The sequence below is a fragment of the Leptopilina boulardi genome, unplaced genomic scaffold (genome assembly GCF_019393585.1).
Source record: "Leptopilina boulardi isolate dan_hultmark-lab unplaced genomic scaffold, ZJU_Lbou_2.1 LbouV2_248, whole genome shotgun sequence".
In the NCBI taxonomy this organism is placed as follows: domain Eukaryota; kingdom Metazoa; phylum Arthropoda; class Insecta; order Hymenoptera; family Figitidae; genus Leptopilina; species Leptopilina boulardi.
In genome coordinates this window covers 2,381,558-2,401,544 of record NW_026137805.1, presented here as the reverse complement: position 1 = coordinate 2,401,544, position 19,987 = coordinate 2,381,558, and the positions used below count along the sequence as shown (strand labels likewise).

General features: G+C 25.8%; 1 protein-coding gene across 2 annotated transcripts; it reads right to left on the bottom strand.

Moving 5' to 3' along the window:
- Positions 1-624: 624 nt before the first annotated feature.
- Positions 625-14,495, bottom strand: LOC127280564 (soluble guanylate cyclase 88E). Of its 2 annotated transcripts, none has more exons than XM_051303623.1 (14): positions 14,193-14,495; positions 11,876-12,031; positions 7,097-7,278; positions 6,526-6,739; positions 6,178-6,451; positions 5,735-5,858; positions 5,364-5,505; positions 3,339-3,465; positions 2,997-3,201; positions 2,759-2,905; positions 2,475-2,607; positions 2,173-2,400; positions 1,790-2,104; positions 625-1,363 (listed from the first exon to the last, which is right to left on the bottom strand). In XM_051303623.1, exons 3-14 carry the CDS (start codon positions 7,262-7,264, stop codon positions 972-974), a joined length of 2,469 nt encoding a protein of 822 aa, XP_051159580.1. In that variant the 5' UTR covers positions 7,265-7,278; positions 11,876-12,031; positions 14,193-14,495; the 3' UTR covers positions 625-971. The 2 variants fall into 2 exon arrangements, with proteins under 2 accessions (XP_051159580.1, XP_051159581.1); XM_051303624.1 differs by lacking the exon at positions 14,193-14,495 and adding an exon at positions 13,931-14,139.
- Positions 14,496-19,987: the final 5,492 nt, after the last annotated feature.

The following is a 19,987-nucleotide window of genomic DNA, read 5'->3' as shown; positions in this document are numbered from 1 at the left end:
CGAAATGTCAGGTATATTTTATATCTTTGTACCCCATTTTGTAATTTTTTTTTAAATTACAATTTATCATTTTCCCCCGTGAAAAATTCATAATCATTTTTTGTTTTTTAATAATTACTTAATTTATTATTATTTTTCATAATCTTTGATATGACACTCAATATAATAAGTGAAACGTGAAATTGATTTTTTAAATATAATAAATTGTATTTTATTTTTTGATAATTCAGTCGTCTTTTAATACAATTTTTTAATAAATAGTCGTTTTTTTTATTTTTCAATAATTATTTAAAACATTATTTCTCTCGTTACATATTATTTGTCACACATAATATTTTCTATATATATATATATATAATTATTTTTTTTATATGTAAAAATACATGAATTATACTATTTTATAGGATTTCGAACTTTATACAGAATAAACAATATATTGTTACTATAATTATAATGTGAAACGTGAGTTATAAACTAAATTTTCCTTTTTATTTAAAACTTTTTAGGCCCAACGGTAATTTTTATATTATGTATTAGATATATTTTTTTTTATTGTCCATATCGAACGAAAAAATGATTTTATTCTTCATTCAAAATATAACAAATAATTTTTTTTCTTTAATACATATGTTGATTTATAAATTTGATTGCGCTATTATTCACTTTTTTGTGAAATTGTAATTTCGTTATTGCATTTTTTTCGAAACACTACATTTAAACAATGAGACGATTTATTTTAGATGACACTATACAAATTATTGACTAGTTATTATGACAATGAAAAAAATTTCTGAAAAATCAGTCGTGAAAAAATTTTTTTTCCTATGAGAAATATTTTTTTAGAAAATGGAAGTAGTTGAGAAGTTTTTTTTTTAAACTTCGAAACGAGAATAGAAAAAACAGTTGTTCAAAGTAACCATCTGAAAATTGTCATAAGTAATACTAAAATTTAAAAGTTTTGTTTTCTTTTTTTATGAAATGACACAATTATTATTTGGATGACGTATTTTTCCACTCTTTGTCATGGCAAATCCTGGACAACATTGACCCTCTCTAACGAGAAGTTGTGAATTGCTGAGATCACTTTCAGCGGCAGTGGAACAATCATTACTTGTTTCTTCCATTGTTTTCGATGCCGATGACGTTGTTGCATCGTCACGTGAAGCATCAGATGATGAACTTGTCTCGGCACTTACTTTTACTTCCGGTTTCACGTGAACTCCCGCTGTCGATTGTCCATGAACGGAAAGACTATTTCTATGTAATCGAAAGTGCTCCTCGGTATCACTGAGAAGTGATCCAAAGACATCGGTAGGATTGCGAAAAGAAATGGAAACTGCACCCACAGAATTGGATCGTGTCTCTGTAAATAGTTGTTTCAGAATTATTAGATTTACTTTTGATTTAATTTGACAAATCAATGCTGGAAGGAAATTTCTTTGAAGCATGGCCATTGAAGAGGTAGGAAAGATTTTAGATTATCATCCTCAGATTGCTTTCCGTAGTTTCCAAAGCAACCAATTTCTACCAACATTTTAGGTTTTTAGGAGATCAGACTAATTGGTCTCTGAAGTCTTTGGATGGACCACAGCCTTCAGTGACCAATTTGTCTGATCTCCTAAATATCTGAAACGTTGGGAGAAACTGGTTGATACACGAATGTTTAGTAAATCATCCACTGCATCCAGATGCTTTTGGAAACTACGGAAAGCAATATGAGGATGATAAACTGGACTATTTGCCAATCCGATTTCTGCCTCAGAGAAGGAATAAAAGCATTAATCTTTACCTCTCATGTCGTTATTCTTCGTAGGCGAATTGGCAACAGAACGTCGTGCAACATCCTGAAAAGTAACAGGTGAATAAATTCTCCTTTCATCCGGTATTAATCCAGGAGATCCTTGAGGAACCGGCGATGAAAGCCGTGATTCCCTTCTCGACGATGATGACAATTCCGTGCAATTTCTTTGTAAACATGCAATACTGACCGGAGGTCTCTCTTCCAATCCCTTATTGACCCATTGAGGTGGTTCTTGAATTGAAATTCCTTTCGTTGTAACCGATCGAGATTCTCTTTTCTCCAACCAATAAGTTTTCATTGTACCTTAACAAAGAATTTTTAATGCATCATCATAGTTACACAATTTTTAAGTTTCTATAATTTTTAAGTACCTTTTCCCTTTACTTGAATTTCACCACGTTTCCTAACTTTATAAGAAGGTGATAAAAGTTCTTTAGTCGATTGTGAAATATGAATTTGCATTGCTTCACTAGTTGCCTCCATTCTTGACGCAGTATTTACAGAATCGCCAAAAAGACAATAGCGTGGCATTTTTAGACCTACTATACCAGCGACAACGGCTCCACTATGAATCCCGACTCTTATCTGAAGATGTTGACCTAATAGTTCAAATAAAAATATTAAAAAAGTAAAAAATGTATGCTTCTAAAATATCATTTTGGTTTTTACTAACCAGTAGAACGATCCTTTAGATCTGTTATTGCCTCAACCATATCAAGAGCCATATCACAAACTCTATCAGCATGATCATTTTCCTTTACTGGAGCTCCTGATACTACCATATAAGCATCGCCGATAGTTTCAACCTGAAATCAGAATTTTCTGTTTAATTTTTTTGCACTTAAACCTATTGAACACTAGTTATTCAATGACAATTTTCTTCTTAAAATTTGAGTACATATTCCACTTGTAATTTATTTTTTTTTTTAGAATCATTCTGAATATACCTAGGAATACCTTATACACGCGATTTCGTTCCGTTAGAGTGTCAAATAGTGAGTACATGCCATTCAACATTGACACTACTTCCATTGGTGTTAATCGGCTGCAAATTTCCGTAAATGTAACCACATCCGAGAATAGAATGGAGACACTGTCAAACATCTTGGAAGGAAGGAAAATAATAATTTAAAGAATTTAATAGTAGTACGAAAACAAAAAAAAATAAGGAAAACTCTAATTATATGGGAAATACCTCGCAAGTATCAATGGGACTTTCTCCATTTCTCAAACGATCAGCCACTTGTTTTGGTATCATTTGATAGAGAAGTTCATCAGTTCGTCGCATTTCTTCATCAAGTTTTCTCATTGATTCCTCAAGTTTTTTACTTTTTAATTGTTCCTGATCTAATGCTAATTTCAATTCTACTGACTGTTGTGTTCCGGCTAACATTAGATCTCTATATTGATAACAAAAAATACAATTTGTTAAATAAATTATTTAAAAATTAAATTAAATATTTATTTAATTAGTATTAATAATAATAATAATAATAATAATACTTATTATTATTGTAACTTGTTTTTTTTATTCTACCTGCTAAAGTCGTGCATTGAGAGATCATTTATGTAGAGTCCAGTGGCTATTAGAGCATTAAGATCAGGCATAACCGGTGTTCCTAAATACATCATCATTTTCCAGTTGTCCATGTAAATCATTTGACCTTTTTATCAGGAAAAAATATAAAATTATATTTATTTAAAAGTACAGTGAAAGATACAAGATGATAAAAAATTTTGAGAAATAAAAAAAAAATTTTTTTGGAAAAAGCTAATACAAAAAATTATCGACACAGAAACTTAAATTACCGACTGATGGTAAAGAAATTGTTTGAAACATAAAAATATAAAAATTACTGATACAGAAACCTACATTACCGACTGATGGTAAAGAAATTGTTTGAAACATAAAAATATAAAAATTACTGATACAGAAACCTACATTACCGACTGATGGTAAAACAGATTTTTTGAAAAATGAAAATATAAAAAATTACCGACACAGGAATCTACCTTACCGACTGATGGTAAAACAGATTTTTGAAAAATAAAAATATAAAAAATTACCGACACAGGAATCTACCTTACCGACTGATGGTGAAACAGATTTTTGAAAAATAAAAATATAAAAAATTACCGACACAGAAACTTAAATTACCGACTGATGATAAAACAGAATTTTTGAAAAATGAAAATATAAAAAATTACCGACACAGGAATCTACCTTACCGACTGATGGTAAAACAGATTTTTGAAAAATAAAAATATAAAAAATTACCGACACAGGAATCTAACTTACCGACTGATGGTAAAACAGATTTTTGAAAAATGGAAATATAAAAAATTACCGACACAGGAATCTACCTTACCGACTGATGGTAAAACAGAATTTTTGAAAAATGAAAATATAAAAAATTACCGACACAGGAATCTACCTTACCGACTGATGGTAAAACAGATTTTTGAAAAATGAAAATATAAAAAATTACCGACACAGGAATCTACCTTACCGACTGATGGTAAAATAGGCTTTTTGAAAAATGGAAATCTGTTTTTACCATCAGTCGGTAAGGTAGATTTCTATGTCGGTAATTTTTTATATTTTTATTTTTCAAAAATCTGTTTTACCATCAGTCGGTAAGGTAGATTCCTGTGTCGGTAATTTTTTTATATTTTCATTTTTCAAAAAATCTGTTTTACCATCAGTCGGTAAGGTCGATTCCTGTGTCGGTAATTTTTTATATTTTCATTTTTCAAAAATCTGTTTTACCATCAGTCGGTAAGGTAGATTCCTGTGTCGGTAATTTTTTATATTTTCATTTTTCAAAAAATCTGTTTTACCATCAGTCGGTAAGGTAGATTCCTGTGTCGGTAATTTTTTATATTTTCATTTTTCAAAAATCTGTTTTACCATCAGTCGGTAAGGTAGATTCCTGTGTCGGTAATTTTTATATTTTCATTTTTCAAAAAATCTGTTTTACCATCAGTCGGTAATTTAGGTTTCTGTATCAGTAATTTTATATTATTATTTTTCAAACAATTTCTTTACCATCAGTCGGTAATTTAAGTTTCGGTGTCGGTTATTTTTTATATTTTCATTTTTCAAAAAATTTCTTTACCATCAGTCGGTAGTGTAGGTTTCTGTGTCGGTAATTTTTATATTTTTTTTTTCAAAAAATTTCTTTACCATCATACCATAATGTAGATTTCTATGTCGTTAATTTTTTATATTTTCAGTTTTCAAAAATTTTACCCTAATTAAAATATTTGTTTATTATAATATTGATACAATTATACGAGAGAGCTTCTTTATTACTTGGTAAAAACTGCTATTTTAAGGACTAAATCTTTATTTAATACAATGTAACCTATGTATATCGGACTCGCATAATTCGCATTTGCTCTTACATTGGATTTTTTCCCGATCTCTTGAAATCCGATATATGTGGGTTTCACTGTAATCCTTTTCATCTAAATTTTTAAGCATATGTCTGGAAATTCTAATTTGTTTCATAATGCTTAAATTTTTACAATAATTTATATATTTTTTGACTTATTTTACCTTTTAATCGCAACGTTTTATCGTCTTGCGAATCATGCTCGTCACTCATCATGATATGATTATTTTTTCTGTCCGATGGTCGTTCAGTCAAAACTGGTTCAACTGATACCAACTCAAAAATGTTATTTGTTCTATTTAAAATCTGTAATAAAAAAAGAACCAACCAAATTAAAAAAGAAATAATTTAAGATTTAAAAATAAAATTTTCTAAATTTGAATTTTACAACAATTTCTTTAGCGGATAATATAATTTTTGAAAAAGTAAGATTGAAACGAGCAAACTGAATTTCTTTTTTATCAATCTTAACAATATCATAGAATAAAGATACAAATATTAATATTAAATTTCTGAAAAAAATAATTATGCTTACCGATTGAAACTTGAAGGCGATTAGTGGTCTCACCAAGTCAAACCAGTGGGTAATTTTCTTGCCAAGTAGGTCGGGTAGAATAACCATTAAGGAATTACCGATGCTCCTTACAACCATGTCCGATCTAAAATCAAACGGGGGAAAATGATAAGTTTTGTGTATGTATGTGAAATCTACTTTTAAAAATAGCCTCTTTCCATCAAACGGAAGAGCTGATTAATATCGAGGAATAATTTTTTCTTTTTGAATTCCTCATTTTCAAAAAAAAGAAAAAAGAAGGAAAGAAAGATGATTAAATGGAAGAAAGAAAATTAAATAATGATTTAAAGAAAAAAAAATGTTTGAAAGAAAGTTAATTCTGTATGGCGAGTTTCCTGATTAGCATAATTGTATGTGATTAAGTGTAATTACTAATTATAATGCATACGCTGAGAAACACACACCCAAAGACTATGCAAAAGGGAAAAATCTCAAATAAGACCGAAGCTCCTATTGGCAGGTGTTTTTCTTCGCGAGTCATGGCAAGAGAGGCTAATGTAAAAGCTCGATTGTCGAAGGTCAATTGAAATGTAACGTGAACCGTATCGAATAGAACCTCTTCACGTACGAGTTCAATTTTCAATTCCTTGTGATAAAAATGTCGGGCAACTTCCCTTATTTGTCCCATTGTGTAATAGACGAAACCACGTCGTTTACTTCTATAATGTAGAGTTAAACCTGTAATTGAAAAAAAAATTCGCTAATTATGTAAAATTAAAAGTCGTTTTTCTTTTTAAAAAAAGTGCGTTTACCTTGTCGAGTTTCGTTTTCACAAATAAAAGAAGGCGCCCTCATTCGGGGATAAGAGAACTTAAGATACTCATGAAGATTGTCGAGGCCATTCAAAAAATCTCTTACGTGTCTACCGAGAACCGAAAGAACACGATCATATCCATATTGACTTACAAAACCGACAAAATGCACTCCCATTTGGTCGAAAAATTCTTTCTCCGTTATACCGAGGACCTGTAATTAAGAGATAATTATTTGGTTATTTTATTTCATTCTTTATTACAGTCAAACCTCTCATACTGTCGAGTTTCCCCCACTCGCCTCGCACACTGACGGAGGAAATCTGCGCGCGCATCGGTGTTCAGGGCCGTATACTTGAGGGATAGAATTTAAATTTTGTTCAAATATTAAAATTCTTCAAAAAATTTAAACTTTTAAAGGGAGAGGATTATAATTCAATCGTATGCGAATTCCCGCATTTCCTCAGTATGCGAGGGTTTACTGTTTTTTCTAATTCTTTAGAAAGAAATTAATAAAAAATTTTCTCAACTATTTTTTATAGTTTCATAAAAAAATTTTTTTTTCAAATACCTGAATTGCCTTTTTGGCCAATCTCGGAATGAGATTTTCAGGATAAACCTGGTGAACACTAAAACTGGGTTGTTCCACCGCCGCCAATCGACGGATCTCTTCCCATCGATCTTCGCCATAAACTTGTCTGATGTACTCGGACAAATTCTCCAGGATTAATCCGTACATGATTGATTATTTTTCTAAAAAAAAAAAATTAAATTCAAATACATTTTTTGCTTTTAGATAAATTTCTCTTTTTGCTTCCATTTTCTTTTACAGAAGCATTTTATTAGAATAAAAAAAATTGTTCCTCATAGAGGAAGCATTTTTTTTCTTATTTGAAAAAATATAGAAGCTTAAAAAAAATTATTAATAATTGTTTTATTAATATTAATAATTATTTTTGTACTTTTTATTGGTTATTTTTGAAAAAAATAACTTCTGGGAATTTTGTTTTAGTACATTAACGTCATACAATTTTTATGACTGAAAAGTTTTAGAAGAAATTTTTTTTTTGTTTTGTTTTTTTTAGATGCTCATTGCGTTGCAACATATGATCACTGACCTCAGGCTTGAAAAAAAATGAAGAAGTCGAGCAACTGGTCATTTATTTGAATTAAAATCAGACGTCCTTATAGAGAAAAACTTCAAGTTATTATTAGTCTTCTCGACATTTTTGTCACGTACGTCTATCCGTCTGTGAATATGCGACATCACAGTAAAATAAAAAAAAAATCTTAAATCGTTACTTAAAATCATTACATATAAATATTTGGAAAATTTTTTAGCTTCAAATTTTAAAAATTCATAAATTTTTTTTTTTGAACCAAATTTAAAAAATTGGAAAAAAATTGTCATTTTTAAAATAATTTAACGTTAAATAAGAAATAAATTATTATTATTATTTTTAATAAATAAACAGATAAAAATTTATTTTAGTTAACTACAAAAGGTTGAAAATTAGCTGAAAGTAGAATCGTGCGTTATTTTTTGCATCTGTAACCAATGGCGAAATTTGTATGGCGAGTCCTTTCAACGATAACAGGAAATTTTTAAAAATAACTTTTAATGACATAAATGAATTCTATTTTGTATAAAAATAGTTACGTTATTTTATATTCACTGTCCTTGAATCTGATTAATGTAATATTACTTTCGTGCTCAGCCACAATTTGGAAAAAAAACATTTCGATTATTTTCTTCGTTTCCTTTTTTCTGATGTCAAATTAAAAATTTAATTAGCGAATTATATTAATAACAAAAAAATTTTTTGACAATTCAAGAAAATATAAATTTACTAGATAAATAACTAAATTAGACATAAAAAATAAAATATGGAAAATGACAAAATTTATAAAAATAACATTAGGTTTTGTTTTTGATAACAAATAAAAAAATATATAGGGGGAATAATTGCTAAAAATGAGATTCTTCTTCTATTTTTATAAGGAAGGAGTCAATTTATAAATTAAATTTCGCACTCACATCTGCTCATGTCTATTAATACAATTGCAATCAAGATTGAGGAGCAAAGTACGGAGTCACTAAGAAAAATATCCTTAAACAAACACCCTTTTAAGAGAGACACATTTAATGTGTCAATATTTATTTTTTTCACTCTCGAATTAAATCTGAACGGCAAGTCCCTTTATTGTCTCGTATTAATAAATAACTATTTACCATTTTTATATTTAAATACATAAACAAATAAAAAATATTTCAATTTTGTTTCCTAAAATAATTTTTCATCCCCAAAAACATAATTTAACTTTTAATGTGGAAATTGAAATATATAAAAAGTTAATTTAAATAAAATTAAAATAGCCTACATAAGATAAATGAAAAATAAAAAAAAAATGAATTAATTTAACCTAATTGTTATTTAATTTATCTAATTAATTAATGTGATAAATTCGATTAATTATAATAATTACATTGACTAATTAATTTATCTTTAATTAATTCATTCATTTAGGGTCAACAATAATTAAAATTATTTAAAAATCAGAAAAAATTTATAAAAAAATCACAAAATATTTTTTTTAATGTAATTAAAAAAAATTGACTAAATTAAATGAAGTAACAAATTAATAAAATACAACGAATATATTATTTAACGTTTACTTAAAAAAAAAAATTCTATATTTATTATTTGTAAAAAATGAAATTTTACAATTTATCATCTTACCTTCACAGACTATTTCAGATTGCTTTCAATTAATCACAATTTTTTGTTGCAAGATTTCGGCGTTAAACATTTTTAAAAACAATTTTTTTTGTAAATAATAATTTAAATATAATAATTTATTGCTATAATTTCTAGTTTTTGGGCATTATTAATTTTTTTGTTGCTAACAAAATTCTTTATTCATAAAAGAAGTTTCTTATTTGTTTATAATAAAATTATTTATAATAAAGTCCTTTGCTTATTTGTTGATAAAAGATATTAAATTATTAGTTTTAAATAATTAAAACAATTTTTTTAATATATTTTTTTCAATTAAAATTTTCGTGGGTAAAAAATAATTCTTTTTTAATTGTTATCAAAAATTGTTTAGAACGAAACAGAAAACGTCGAGGAAAGTTTTCGTCAAAAGTAACCGCGAAACTGGACCAGTTTTCTGAAGGCTTTCAAAGGTAGAGAAGGGTGGTGGTACCTTTTCGTGTGAGTTTCAGTGACTAGAGAGAAGAGGAAGGAGAGACAGAGAGAGAGAGAAAAAGAGAGAAAGCTATAGTAGAATATTGGCAAATTGTTGCTTTTAAGAGAGAAAGAGAAAACTTTTTCCTGTCTTTTTTCATTCAATTACCATCTTCTCCTTCCGCCTTTTTTTTCTCATTTTCTCTCACTTTTCCTAATTTTACTCTCTAGAGATTTTTTTTTATTAAAAGTTATCAAAGGCACTTTGACCCCGCAACACGGAAATAATGTCACATAATGTACCATTTTTGTTACAGCTTGTGATAATTTTTTTTCCCTCCAAAATTGTATTGCAAAATTCAAGAATATTTTTTTCAATTAAAAATGGTCCAAACAAATTTTTTACTTACAAAAAATATTTTTTTTTACCATTTTTCATCTTGAAAATTGTAAAAAAATTTTTTAAAATTTTCCCTAACAAAATTATGTTATTTTTCAATTTTTTTAAAAGTAAAATTCCGTTTTTACGAAAAAGTAAATTCAATTATGATTTTGGTGGAAAAAAAATAACTGTGAAATCGATTAGAACATTGTCGATTCTTATCAAACAATTGAAAAAAATTAACTTCCATATCACCATTGAAAATTAATGAAAACGATTAACAATTGGCTTTGGTATAAGGAAGAATAATTGAACAGTACCTTCTATATATTAACAAATGTCAGAAGTAATTTTTTTAAAAAGTTAAATCTATATAGCTGCAAACATCATTTGCATCGTACTTTTGGTATGGAATTTTATTTTTTATTTTTATTTTACTCTATTTAAAAAAAAAATCGTTATTTTTTTCCATTTCTATTCTTTTTTATTTTTTATTTTTACTATTTTTCATTGTATTAATAAAAAAGTTTCATATGTCGAAAACAAAAAAAAAGGAAACTAAATGAAACTTTTGTGCGATGCCTGAGAGGAAAATACAAATATCTCCCATATTCACAAAGTTAAATGAAATTTGAAAATTTTCTCTCTTATCTGTCTGAAAAATATATTTTATTTTATTAAAAAAAAAATTAAAATACAGAGTAAATCTATTTTTAAATACTATTTTTTGACAATTTTTGTTAAGATTGATAATAATTTATTATTGTGGCTCAAGATTAATGGAAACATTTGAAAATACGTTTTTATATTTGTAATATATGTCTATATGATTGTTAATCGATTTCATTAATTTAATTGTGAGGTTAATTTTCCTTTGATATTTATTGTTCTTCTTCATTATTATTTAGCCATACATGACAAGCGTCCATTTGCCTTTATTATCCTCAATTCACAATTGACCCTTCTACTGTAATTAAATGTTGACTAAACTTGCCTCAAACTTCACGCTCAGAATTTTCGATACAAACATTTACGTTTCATTTTAAATTACTAGTTAAATTTGTAATTTCATCATTTAAATATTATTGTTTCTTTTAATTAAAAAAATAATCTAATATTTATTTTTATTAATATTATTATTACTTTTTTAAAATATTAGTTTTATGTTATAATTTTTTAAGTATAATAGTAAATTAACTATAATACTATTAAATAATAATAAATAATAAAAATATGAATAATAATAATAATAATATTTTATATTATATTTCTATACATTTAAGTTAATTTGAATTATTAATAATTTTTTAACAAACGAATAAATAATATTATTTATTCATTTATTGTTAATTGAATTAATTAAGAATAAATTTATAGATCATTTATTTTCACCTGGTAATCAAGAAAACTACCAAAAGCAACAAGTGTAGTTTCCTGTTTTGTCGACATTGTGTAATTTGCAAATAAAAAAAATTGCAGAAAATTTTGATGAAAAATTTAATTATTAATAATTAGAAGAAAAAAACTTTTTTCTAAATAAAAAATGTTATATATATTTTTTTATTACATTAAATTATAAATACATTAAATTGTTGTTATTATTATTATTATTATTTTATTTTTTTATTATATGTTCATTATTATTTCATATTAAAAATTTTTAAACATGATTAATTAATTTAAAGATATAATTGATATATATTTTTTTGTTAAAATAAATAATAATTAAAAAATCATTAACAAAAAAAGTGAAAGAAAAAGTAGAACAAAAAATTACCTTTTTCTAAGCATCATGTGGAACTCGTCAATCATCCCCAAAGTTTTCATTCGAAATGGAAGAAAAATTTATTAATAATCCTCTTCCATTGATATTTATTTCATCACTCGCAATTCCCATGTCCTCCATTTCTGTTTGTAGAAAATTTTTGTTTACCTTGAAGAAAAAACAAAAGAAAAAAAATCAGTTCATTTCTCTGATTTCCAATATTGCTCTCAATTCATTTGCACACACTCACATTTTATACATTTACAAAGAAAGTGAAAAAATTTGCATAAAATAAAAATTTTCGTGTTAAAAGAATTGAAAGAAAAAAAGAAAGGAAAAATCCCAAATACCTTAAATTTGATGAAAAATAAAATAGCAATTTATATTATATATTGGAGATAGTATGCAATATATATGTAGGCTAAAATATATAGACCCTTGATTATGTTGGAAAATGTATATAAAAAAATAAAAGAAGTAAATGCAGCATCCTTGCGCACACTCGAGATTAATCTGGGGCGAAGTGCACGTGCATTAAATGAAGCACGTGAATAATAATTTTTTATAAATTTCAGAGTACATATATCTATATATTTATTTTAAGATTATTATGTTCCAGAGATTTAAAAAAAAATTATTTATATTTTCAAAAAAATTGAATTAAAAACTTTTTTGAGCGAAGGAATCCAAAACACGATGATCTATAAAGAAAAGTATTTCTTATCCCTCGATAAGCGTTCAATTTGATTAGAATGTCAGATATCATATGGAGTGTAAGGAAAGGAGCAACAAAAAAAAAAATTCTTAAACGATATATAAAGGGATTTTTCACTTTCTGCTATTTTCTTCAAATTTATCTGGCTGTATACATATAGCGTGTAAATAGATATCAATTTCCGTCCCCTTTATAGCCAATAAACGATAAAAATAGATTGAAAAGTTTTATTTCTTTTTTTTCGTTAGAAAAATAAAAAAAAAAAATTTTTTTTAACTTAAAAATAAAAATATAGAGATATATTTAATGTATACTTTATATAAGATAAATGTTCATCAAATTCCACTTGGCATAAAATTATTTTGCATAAATCTCATTTAGCATAAAATTACTTAAAATTTATTTTTCAATACATTAAAATTGACATAAAAAATTCACTTGAAGTGAAAAATTTCTCATTTTCACAAATCTTATTTGACATTAATTTTATTTGGCATAAATTTAATTTTTCTCTAAATGGTAATTTGCCATAAATATCACATTACATAAGTTTCTTTTGACATTAATTACGCTTGGCACAAAAAATAACTCATTTGGTATAATTTTTTGTTGGCATAAAAAATTTTATTTGACATAAAAATTACTTGCCATAATTTACATTTGACATAAATTTCACTTATATTTATGATTTATGTCAAATGTAAATTATGTCAAATAAAATTTATTATGTCAAATAAAATTTATTATGCCAACAAAGAATTATGCCAAATGAGTTATTTTTTGTGCCAAGCGTAATTAATGTCAAAAGAAACTTATGTCAATTGAAATTTATGCCAAATAAAAATTATCTCAAACGAGATTTATTTAAAATGAATTTTATGTTAAATGAAATTTAAGACATATATGATTTTTATGTCATAAAAGATTTATGTAAATTTTTTTTATTTTTTAGAATGAGTTTTATGTCAAGTAAAATTCATGTGAAATAAGATTTTTCTGTTAAATTAATTTTATGTCCAGTAAAATTTATGTCAAATAAAATTTATAGCCAATGAATTTTATGCCAAATATAATTTTCCAACTAAAAATAAATAAGAAAAATACCACATAAATAATATGAATGTTACTATTATTTTTTTATTCAATACTGCAAGCTCGTCGATAACGTATTAATATAAATTGAACAGTGTAATTGAAAAAAAAACTAATGGACTTTTTAAATAAATAATTTTTTTCTATGTATAAATAGAAATCTAAAATTATTCGATTCAAAATAAATAAAAGTTTGATATTGCAAAATAAATAAATAATAATAGTAATTATTATTATTATTATATTAATATAAATATCACCTTTACGATAATATTATCCTCTATAACAGAACAATTATCCCAAGAATAATCCATGAAAAAATCAAATTTGTACACTTGAAAAAATAAAACCAAAAAAAATAACATAAACTGAAAAATAATAATTTAAAAGAAAATGGACTAAAAAAAATTAGCCGAACGCGTCAAAAATTAATGAAAGAAAAAAAGGAAAATGTCGAGTGTGTGTCCATCTGTGAGCGAAAAGGCGACTGACCAAAAATTGACAATAAAAATATAATTATACCGGGTTTGTGTACAAGGTCGCCGTTTCCTGCTTGTATTATAATTGCAAAATCGTTTTGAAAGTCAATCATTCAAGTCCATACGTTGTAGTTGATGGCAATACGTTCATCTACTGTCGATGACTACTAAGTACAAATAACATACAATGACACTTATCACTTGACACCTTCTTTCACTACTACTACCACTGTTTTTTCCTCTTCTTCTTCTTCTACTTATTTTACGCTTGTATATCAACTGCGAGAGTTTTCCCTGCGTTCGATATATACGGGGAAAAATCACATGGAACATCGAGTTCTGTACATGCGTTCTACTGTCAAAATGAAGCTGTGCTTGCGCACATTAACCCTCCTAAAGGAGCAATTCAACCCCTCTTCATATTTTATATATATATATAGAGAGAAAATCAGACTTTCTATCGTACATTGAGTAAAAAAAAATTCTATATATTTTTTCTTTTTTAGTAGCAAAAATGTGAAAAAAATTTTTTTGCCCGGAAATTTTGGCCGGGCAGCACGTAAAAATGGGACAGCCGATTGAAGTTAAATTTTAATGGTACATTAGGTGCTGGTACAAATTAAGATTGTAAATTTACTGGTGTAAAAAATATTCATTAGAATTGGAGTTATAACAGTTTTTTGAAAAATCAAAAAAGTACATTTTTTCATTATTCATATTCTGATCTTTTCTACTACTATTTTTTTCAAGTTTGTAAACTGATTAAAACGGATACTAATATTTCGATTTAAATAATAATTTGTCGATTTAAAATCGCAAAGAACAAAATCCAATTTTAAGTGTCCCGGAAATTTTGTCCCGGCATTTTGTAGATTATTGCGGTATTATCAGTATTTGGGTTGGCTGAGAAATACAATTATAATATTTTTTTATAAAATAGCTTTCCGTGTAAAGAAAGAAAATTAAATTTCAATGTCCCGGAAATTTTGTCCGGGTATAACTCAAAAATGGCTCGGCCGATTAAAGTAAAACTTAACAGTACAGTAGGTATTCGTTCTAACTTAAAAACCTTAATTTACGAAACTAGAAAATATTTTTGAAAATGGGAGATGAGATAATTTTTTCCCAAAATTCAAAAACTTAAAAATTTTTCTATTTTGTAAATTACTGTAAAATTTTCAGTAACTATTTTTAAGAAGTAGATTTTATAGTACTTAAAAAGAAAAAAAGCTGGTCAATTTAAAGTCGCGAGGAATAAAATAAAATTTCAGTGTCCCGGAAATTTTAACCGGGCATAATATAAAATCAGCTTCGTCGATTGCAGTAAAACTTGGCAACGAATTAAGTATTGGTTCAACTTAAATTTCCAAATTTACAGAACCAAAAAATATTTATTAAATTGTAAGATATAACAATTTTTGAAAAAATAAAATTTTTTTTTATTAATTTTACTACTGAAATTCTTTGTACCTATAAGCTTTTGTGTTCAATAAATCAGATTTAAATATTCAAATTTGCGAAGAAAAAATTAAAAAATCAATTTCAAAAATATAAATTTCCAGGACACGGCAATATTTTCTAAAATTCAATTTAGTCGCAGAATTTCCAAAGCATCAAAATTATACCCTTCAAAGACTGATTCTGATTAGGGGTTTTCCCTCTGGCTAATGCTCCAGATGCTACGTTTCCAATAATCAAATATTTAGATCAAGGTTGGAATTTATTAAGAGGGGAGTGTTTTTGATAGGGGGTATATATTTACATAATAGTACAATGGAGCAACGTGTTTCCTTCATGTGCTAATTCCAATAAGAATTTTCACTGAATCAAAAATATTTCTATGAAGAATTTTTTTTTTTAACTTTTGAAATTTATTTGAAAATTTTATTTTTTTCCCCAAATGAAAATCGATTTTTTTTCCTAAATGAAAATATATAATAAATGATAGTCCCATAAAATTTATAAGGAATGTCAAAATTTTTCAAAATTTCTGAATTTTTTTAAGGTTTCAAAATTCTCTTATTATATATTGATCGAAATGAAAAAATTTTCTTCGCAATTTTATTAAATATATTCGAACACCAATATTTCTTTTATTCAATATGGTTTCGAATAGATGAATATTTTAGAAAAAAATATTTTCAATTTAATATTGAAATTAAAAATTTCAATATTGACAGCACAGAAATTTGTTCTGCTCAGAAAAAATTAGTATTTTTAAAATTTTTTCTACATATACAATGGACCATTCATATTGTAAATTTTAAATTATTAATACGATAAAAAATTGTGTACAAAGTAATAAGAAAAGAAAAAAACGCGTAACATTGGGGGAAAAAATTACAAGAAGGCAATGATGACCTTGAAAGGTAAAATAATACGCGCATTGAGTAATATGTATATTTATAATTTTATAAAATGCGTTATTATAGGAGTCATATGGTGCGCATTAAAAATAGTGTATTTAAAAAAAAATAGAAACAGGAAAATCGAAAAGACCTTGTTTATAAATGTTTGTTGTTTTCGATACATAAAGTGAGAGAGAGACAGATGCTATTTTGCATCCTCGAGTCTAATTTCCAACGGAAAATGAGGCAATTAAATGAAATGAAGCATCGTCTCAATTTCTCTGTTGGCGCCAACGAGAAAACTATGCAGATTATACATATATATCGTTTTCCTTTTTTTAGATAGAAAGTTATACCCGCGAACAATTCCGAGGACAAAATCTTGGCTATATAGAAGTAAAACTCGATCCGGAGACTTGCTCTTCTCGGAATATAACAAGCGCGGAGAAATGGAAAGCTATTCCGAATGCGAATTAAATAAATAAAAATAAAAAAAAAAACCATACAAATTCACCTGATGCCAATCGTTTTCAATTTAAATGAGAAAATTGAAAAAAAATCACTGTTAAAAATGTTCGTTAATTTAAAAAAAAAAAACATTGAATGAATTTTTTTTTAAATAAAGGCTATTAATTAGATTAATTTGCATGTATTTATTTATATAATTATTAATGATTTATATTATAAATGAATTTATTAATATTTATAGATTATATTGAATAAGAATTCTTAAGTTCGCGATAGCCGTAAGCGTTAGGCGCTCGGGTTATAAGACTATGTGTTTGGGGTTCGATCCCCTTTGGATTCAAATATTATTATTAACACACTATTAAATATTAAATTCTAATATACGAGGATTAGCCGATTTTAATACTTTGGAATTATTATCGAAATTTAAAAAAATTAATAATATAATAATAATAATAATATAATAATAATAATAATAAAATAATAAAAAACGAAATATTTTGACAAATAAAATTATTAGATTGATTTGGTTTTTTTTTCAAATTGTGGTCCTGTAGTGGATCTATAAAACCCACCAGGTTCAACTTAATAAAGACGGGTTGTCAACATACAGGAGCTCGAAATTTCGACCCTTATTTCCCTCCACAAATAAACATAATTAACTTTTTTTTCATTTACTTTTTCAAAAATATTTCTCTCTACTTTGAAAATATAAATTAAAAAAATTTTAATTTAATTTCTGATTGAAAACGATCAATTTGGCAAGTAAAATTATTTTGTTCAATATTTATATAATATTCGATAATTCAATAAAAAAATTATAAAAATAAATTATTAATTCTTGAAAAGTTTTAGATTTAAAAAAACATAATGAAGAAAAATATTAATAAATATAATATTTATTTATTTATAAAAATATACACGCTGGAAATATAATAAAAGAGAAAAAATAATTTCAAAATTGTTTAAAATAATATTGTTTTCATATATATAAAAAAAAATATGACAAATTAAAAGCTTGTTAATGATGCTGATAGTTTAATCGTTTGAAAAAAGAGACCACACCTCATTGCAACTATTATGCAACAAATCATGATTTTCTTGACCCACATGAATAAATTGTTTACACTAAACTCATGGGATTTCCATAATATTATACTATATATATATATATATATATATATATATATATATATATGATTCACCTTTTTTTGTTTGTATTTATTTAATTGAAAAAAAAACAGTTAAAAAATAATAATTTTTCAATTATTATATGTTTCGATTATTATGAAAACAGGGTAATATCTTTTAAAAAATTGGTAATATATTCTTTTTTGTCATTAATTATTTTTTTACAATTGTTTTAATATCTTCAAATAATGGTAATATTAAAACATTTGCAATACCTTTAGAATATTTGTAATATCTTAAAAATACTGGCAATGTCTCAAAAAATATTGGTAATATCTTGAAATATTTACAATATCTTTAGAATATTTCCAATGTCCTGAGAATAATATTAATGTCTGTAGTAATGAAATATTTTTAATATCTAAAAATAATAATATCTGCAAGATATTAGTAATATCTTAAAATAGTAACAAATTTCCAATTATTTTGAAATATTTGATAATACATATTTGTCTTTAATAAATTTCTAGTATCTTTAATTATTATATTAAAGATATTTTGGTATTTTTAACATTTTCAAAATATCTCGAAGGCATTAAATATCATTTAATGATATTACAAATAAATAAAAAATAGTAGTAATATCTTAAAGATATTAACAATATTTTGAGGATATTTGTAATTTCTTTAAATATTAATAATATTTTTTAAATACTATTAATATCCTCAGAATATTGGTAATATCTTCAAATATTAATCTTTAAATACTTTAAATATTAATATTTTTAATATACTAGAATATCCTCAAAATATTCACAATATCTTAATTACATTAGTAATATCGCTAAGATATTACTAGTGTTTTTTATTTACTTGTAATATCTTAAAATAATGGAATTATTTTCCTCTTTCATAAAAAAATAATATCGAAAATATTTATTATGATCAATTAAAACGTTTTAAAAATTAATTCAATTTTCCCCCCACTTTTTTTTGAAAGGGAAGGGAAGAATAATGAGAGGAGGGGGGGGGGTATGAAATTATAAATAGAAGAAAAGTTAAAAATTTTTGTATATATATAACATTACAATAAAGGGTTTGGACTCTATATAAGGAAGCAAAAAGACAACAAAACTACACACACACAGAGAGAATCCGATGGGAAGAAACGAGAAAAGCGACTTTCAGGAATTAATAATAAACTGTAAACAGAAAACAGGTACTAGTTATAAAACTTTACTATTCTTTTTACGTTCATTGCACGAAGGAGCCTCTGTGTGTAGTGTGTATAGTTCTAAATATAGAGTAGGAGGCATAGAAAGAAAACCTGGTGATCCTAAGAAAAGAGAAGATCAGGCAATGTAAAAATGCAGAAAGTGGAATAGTTGATGGAGAAAAGAAACGACGATTACCCGATTAAGAATTCCTCTAGTGCTTCGCGGCAGTTCTATATTTAGCGCGCGTGTTTAAAAAAAAAACATAAAATAAAAAAGAATGAAAGAAAAGAAAAAAAATCAAAGCGGGATGAACGGAACGGAGTGAAAGAGCCGCAAGGCCGTGCTTAAAGGTAGGGAGATTAATTGCGGGGAATGAACCGCAGCGCAGGGATGAGCACAACCAAAAAAAAAAAAACAAACAAAAAAAATACACAAATCATATACAAATAAACATACAAACAAAAAAAAAAAAAAAACAAGGGACCAACAAATTTTTTGTCGATGACCGAACGAAATTTCTTTATTATTATTGTAATACTCTTTAATTTTATTTTTACAAAAAATTTTATGAAAAATTTAATTTAATACAGTTAGTTACATTTAAGTAAGTTTTAACTTACATTTAAAAAAAATTAATTACATTAGCGACTACGAAAAATTCCAATTTACTTTCC

Excerpts from the sequence above, each read along its gene's own strand:
- LOC127280564 (XM_051303623.1), bottom strand. The coding sequence starts at position 7,264 with ATGTACGGATTAATCCTGGAGAATTTGTCCGAGTACATCAGACAAGTT. Across the intron at positions 6,740-7,096 it reads TGGCCAAAAAGGCAATTCAG|GTCCTCGGTATAACGGAGAA; the intron begins GTATTTGAAAAA and ends TCTTAATTACAG. Across the intron at positions 2,401-2,474 it reads TCTAAAGGATCGTTCTACTG|GTCAACATCTTCAGATAAGA; the intron begins GTTAGTAAAAAC and ends TTGAACTATTAG.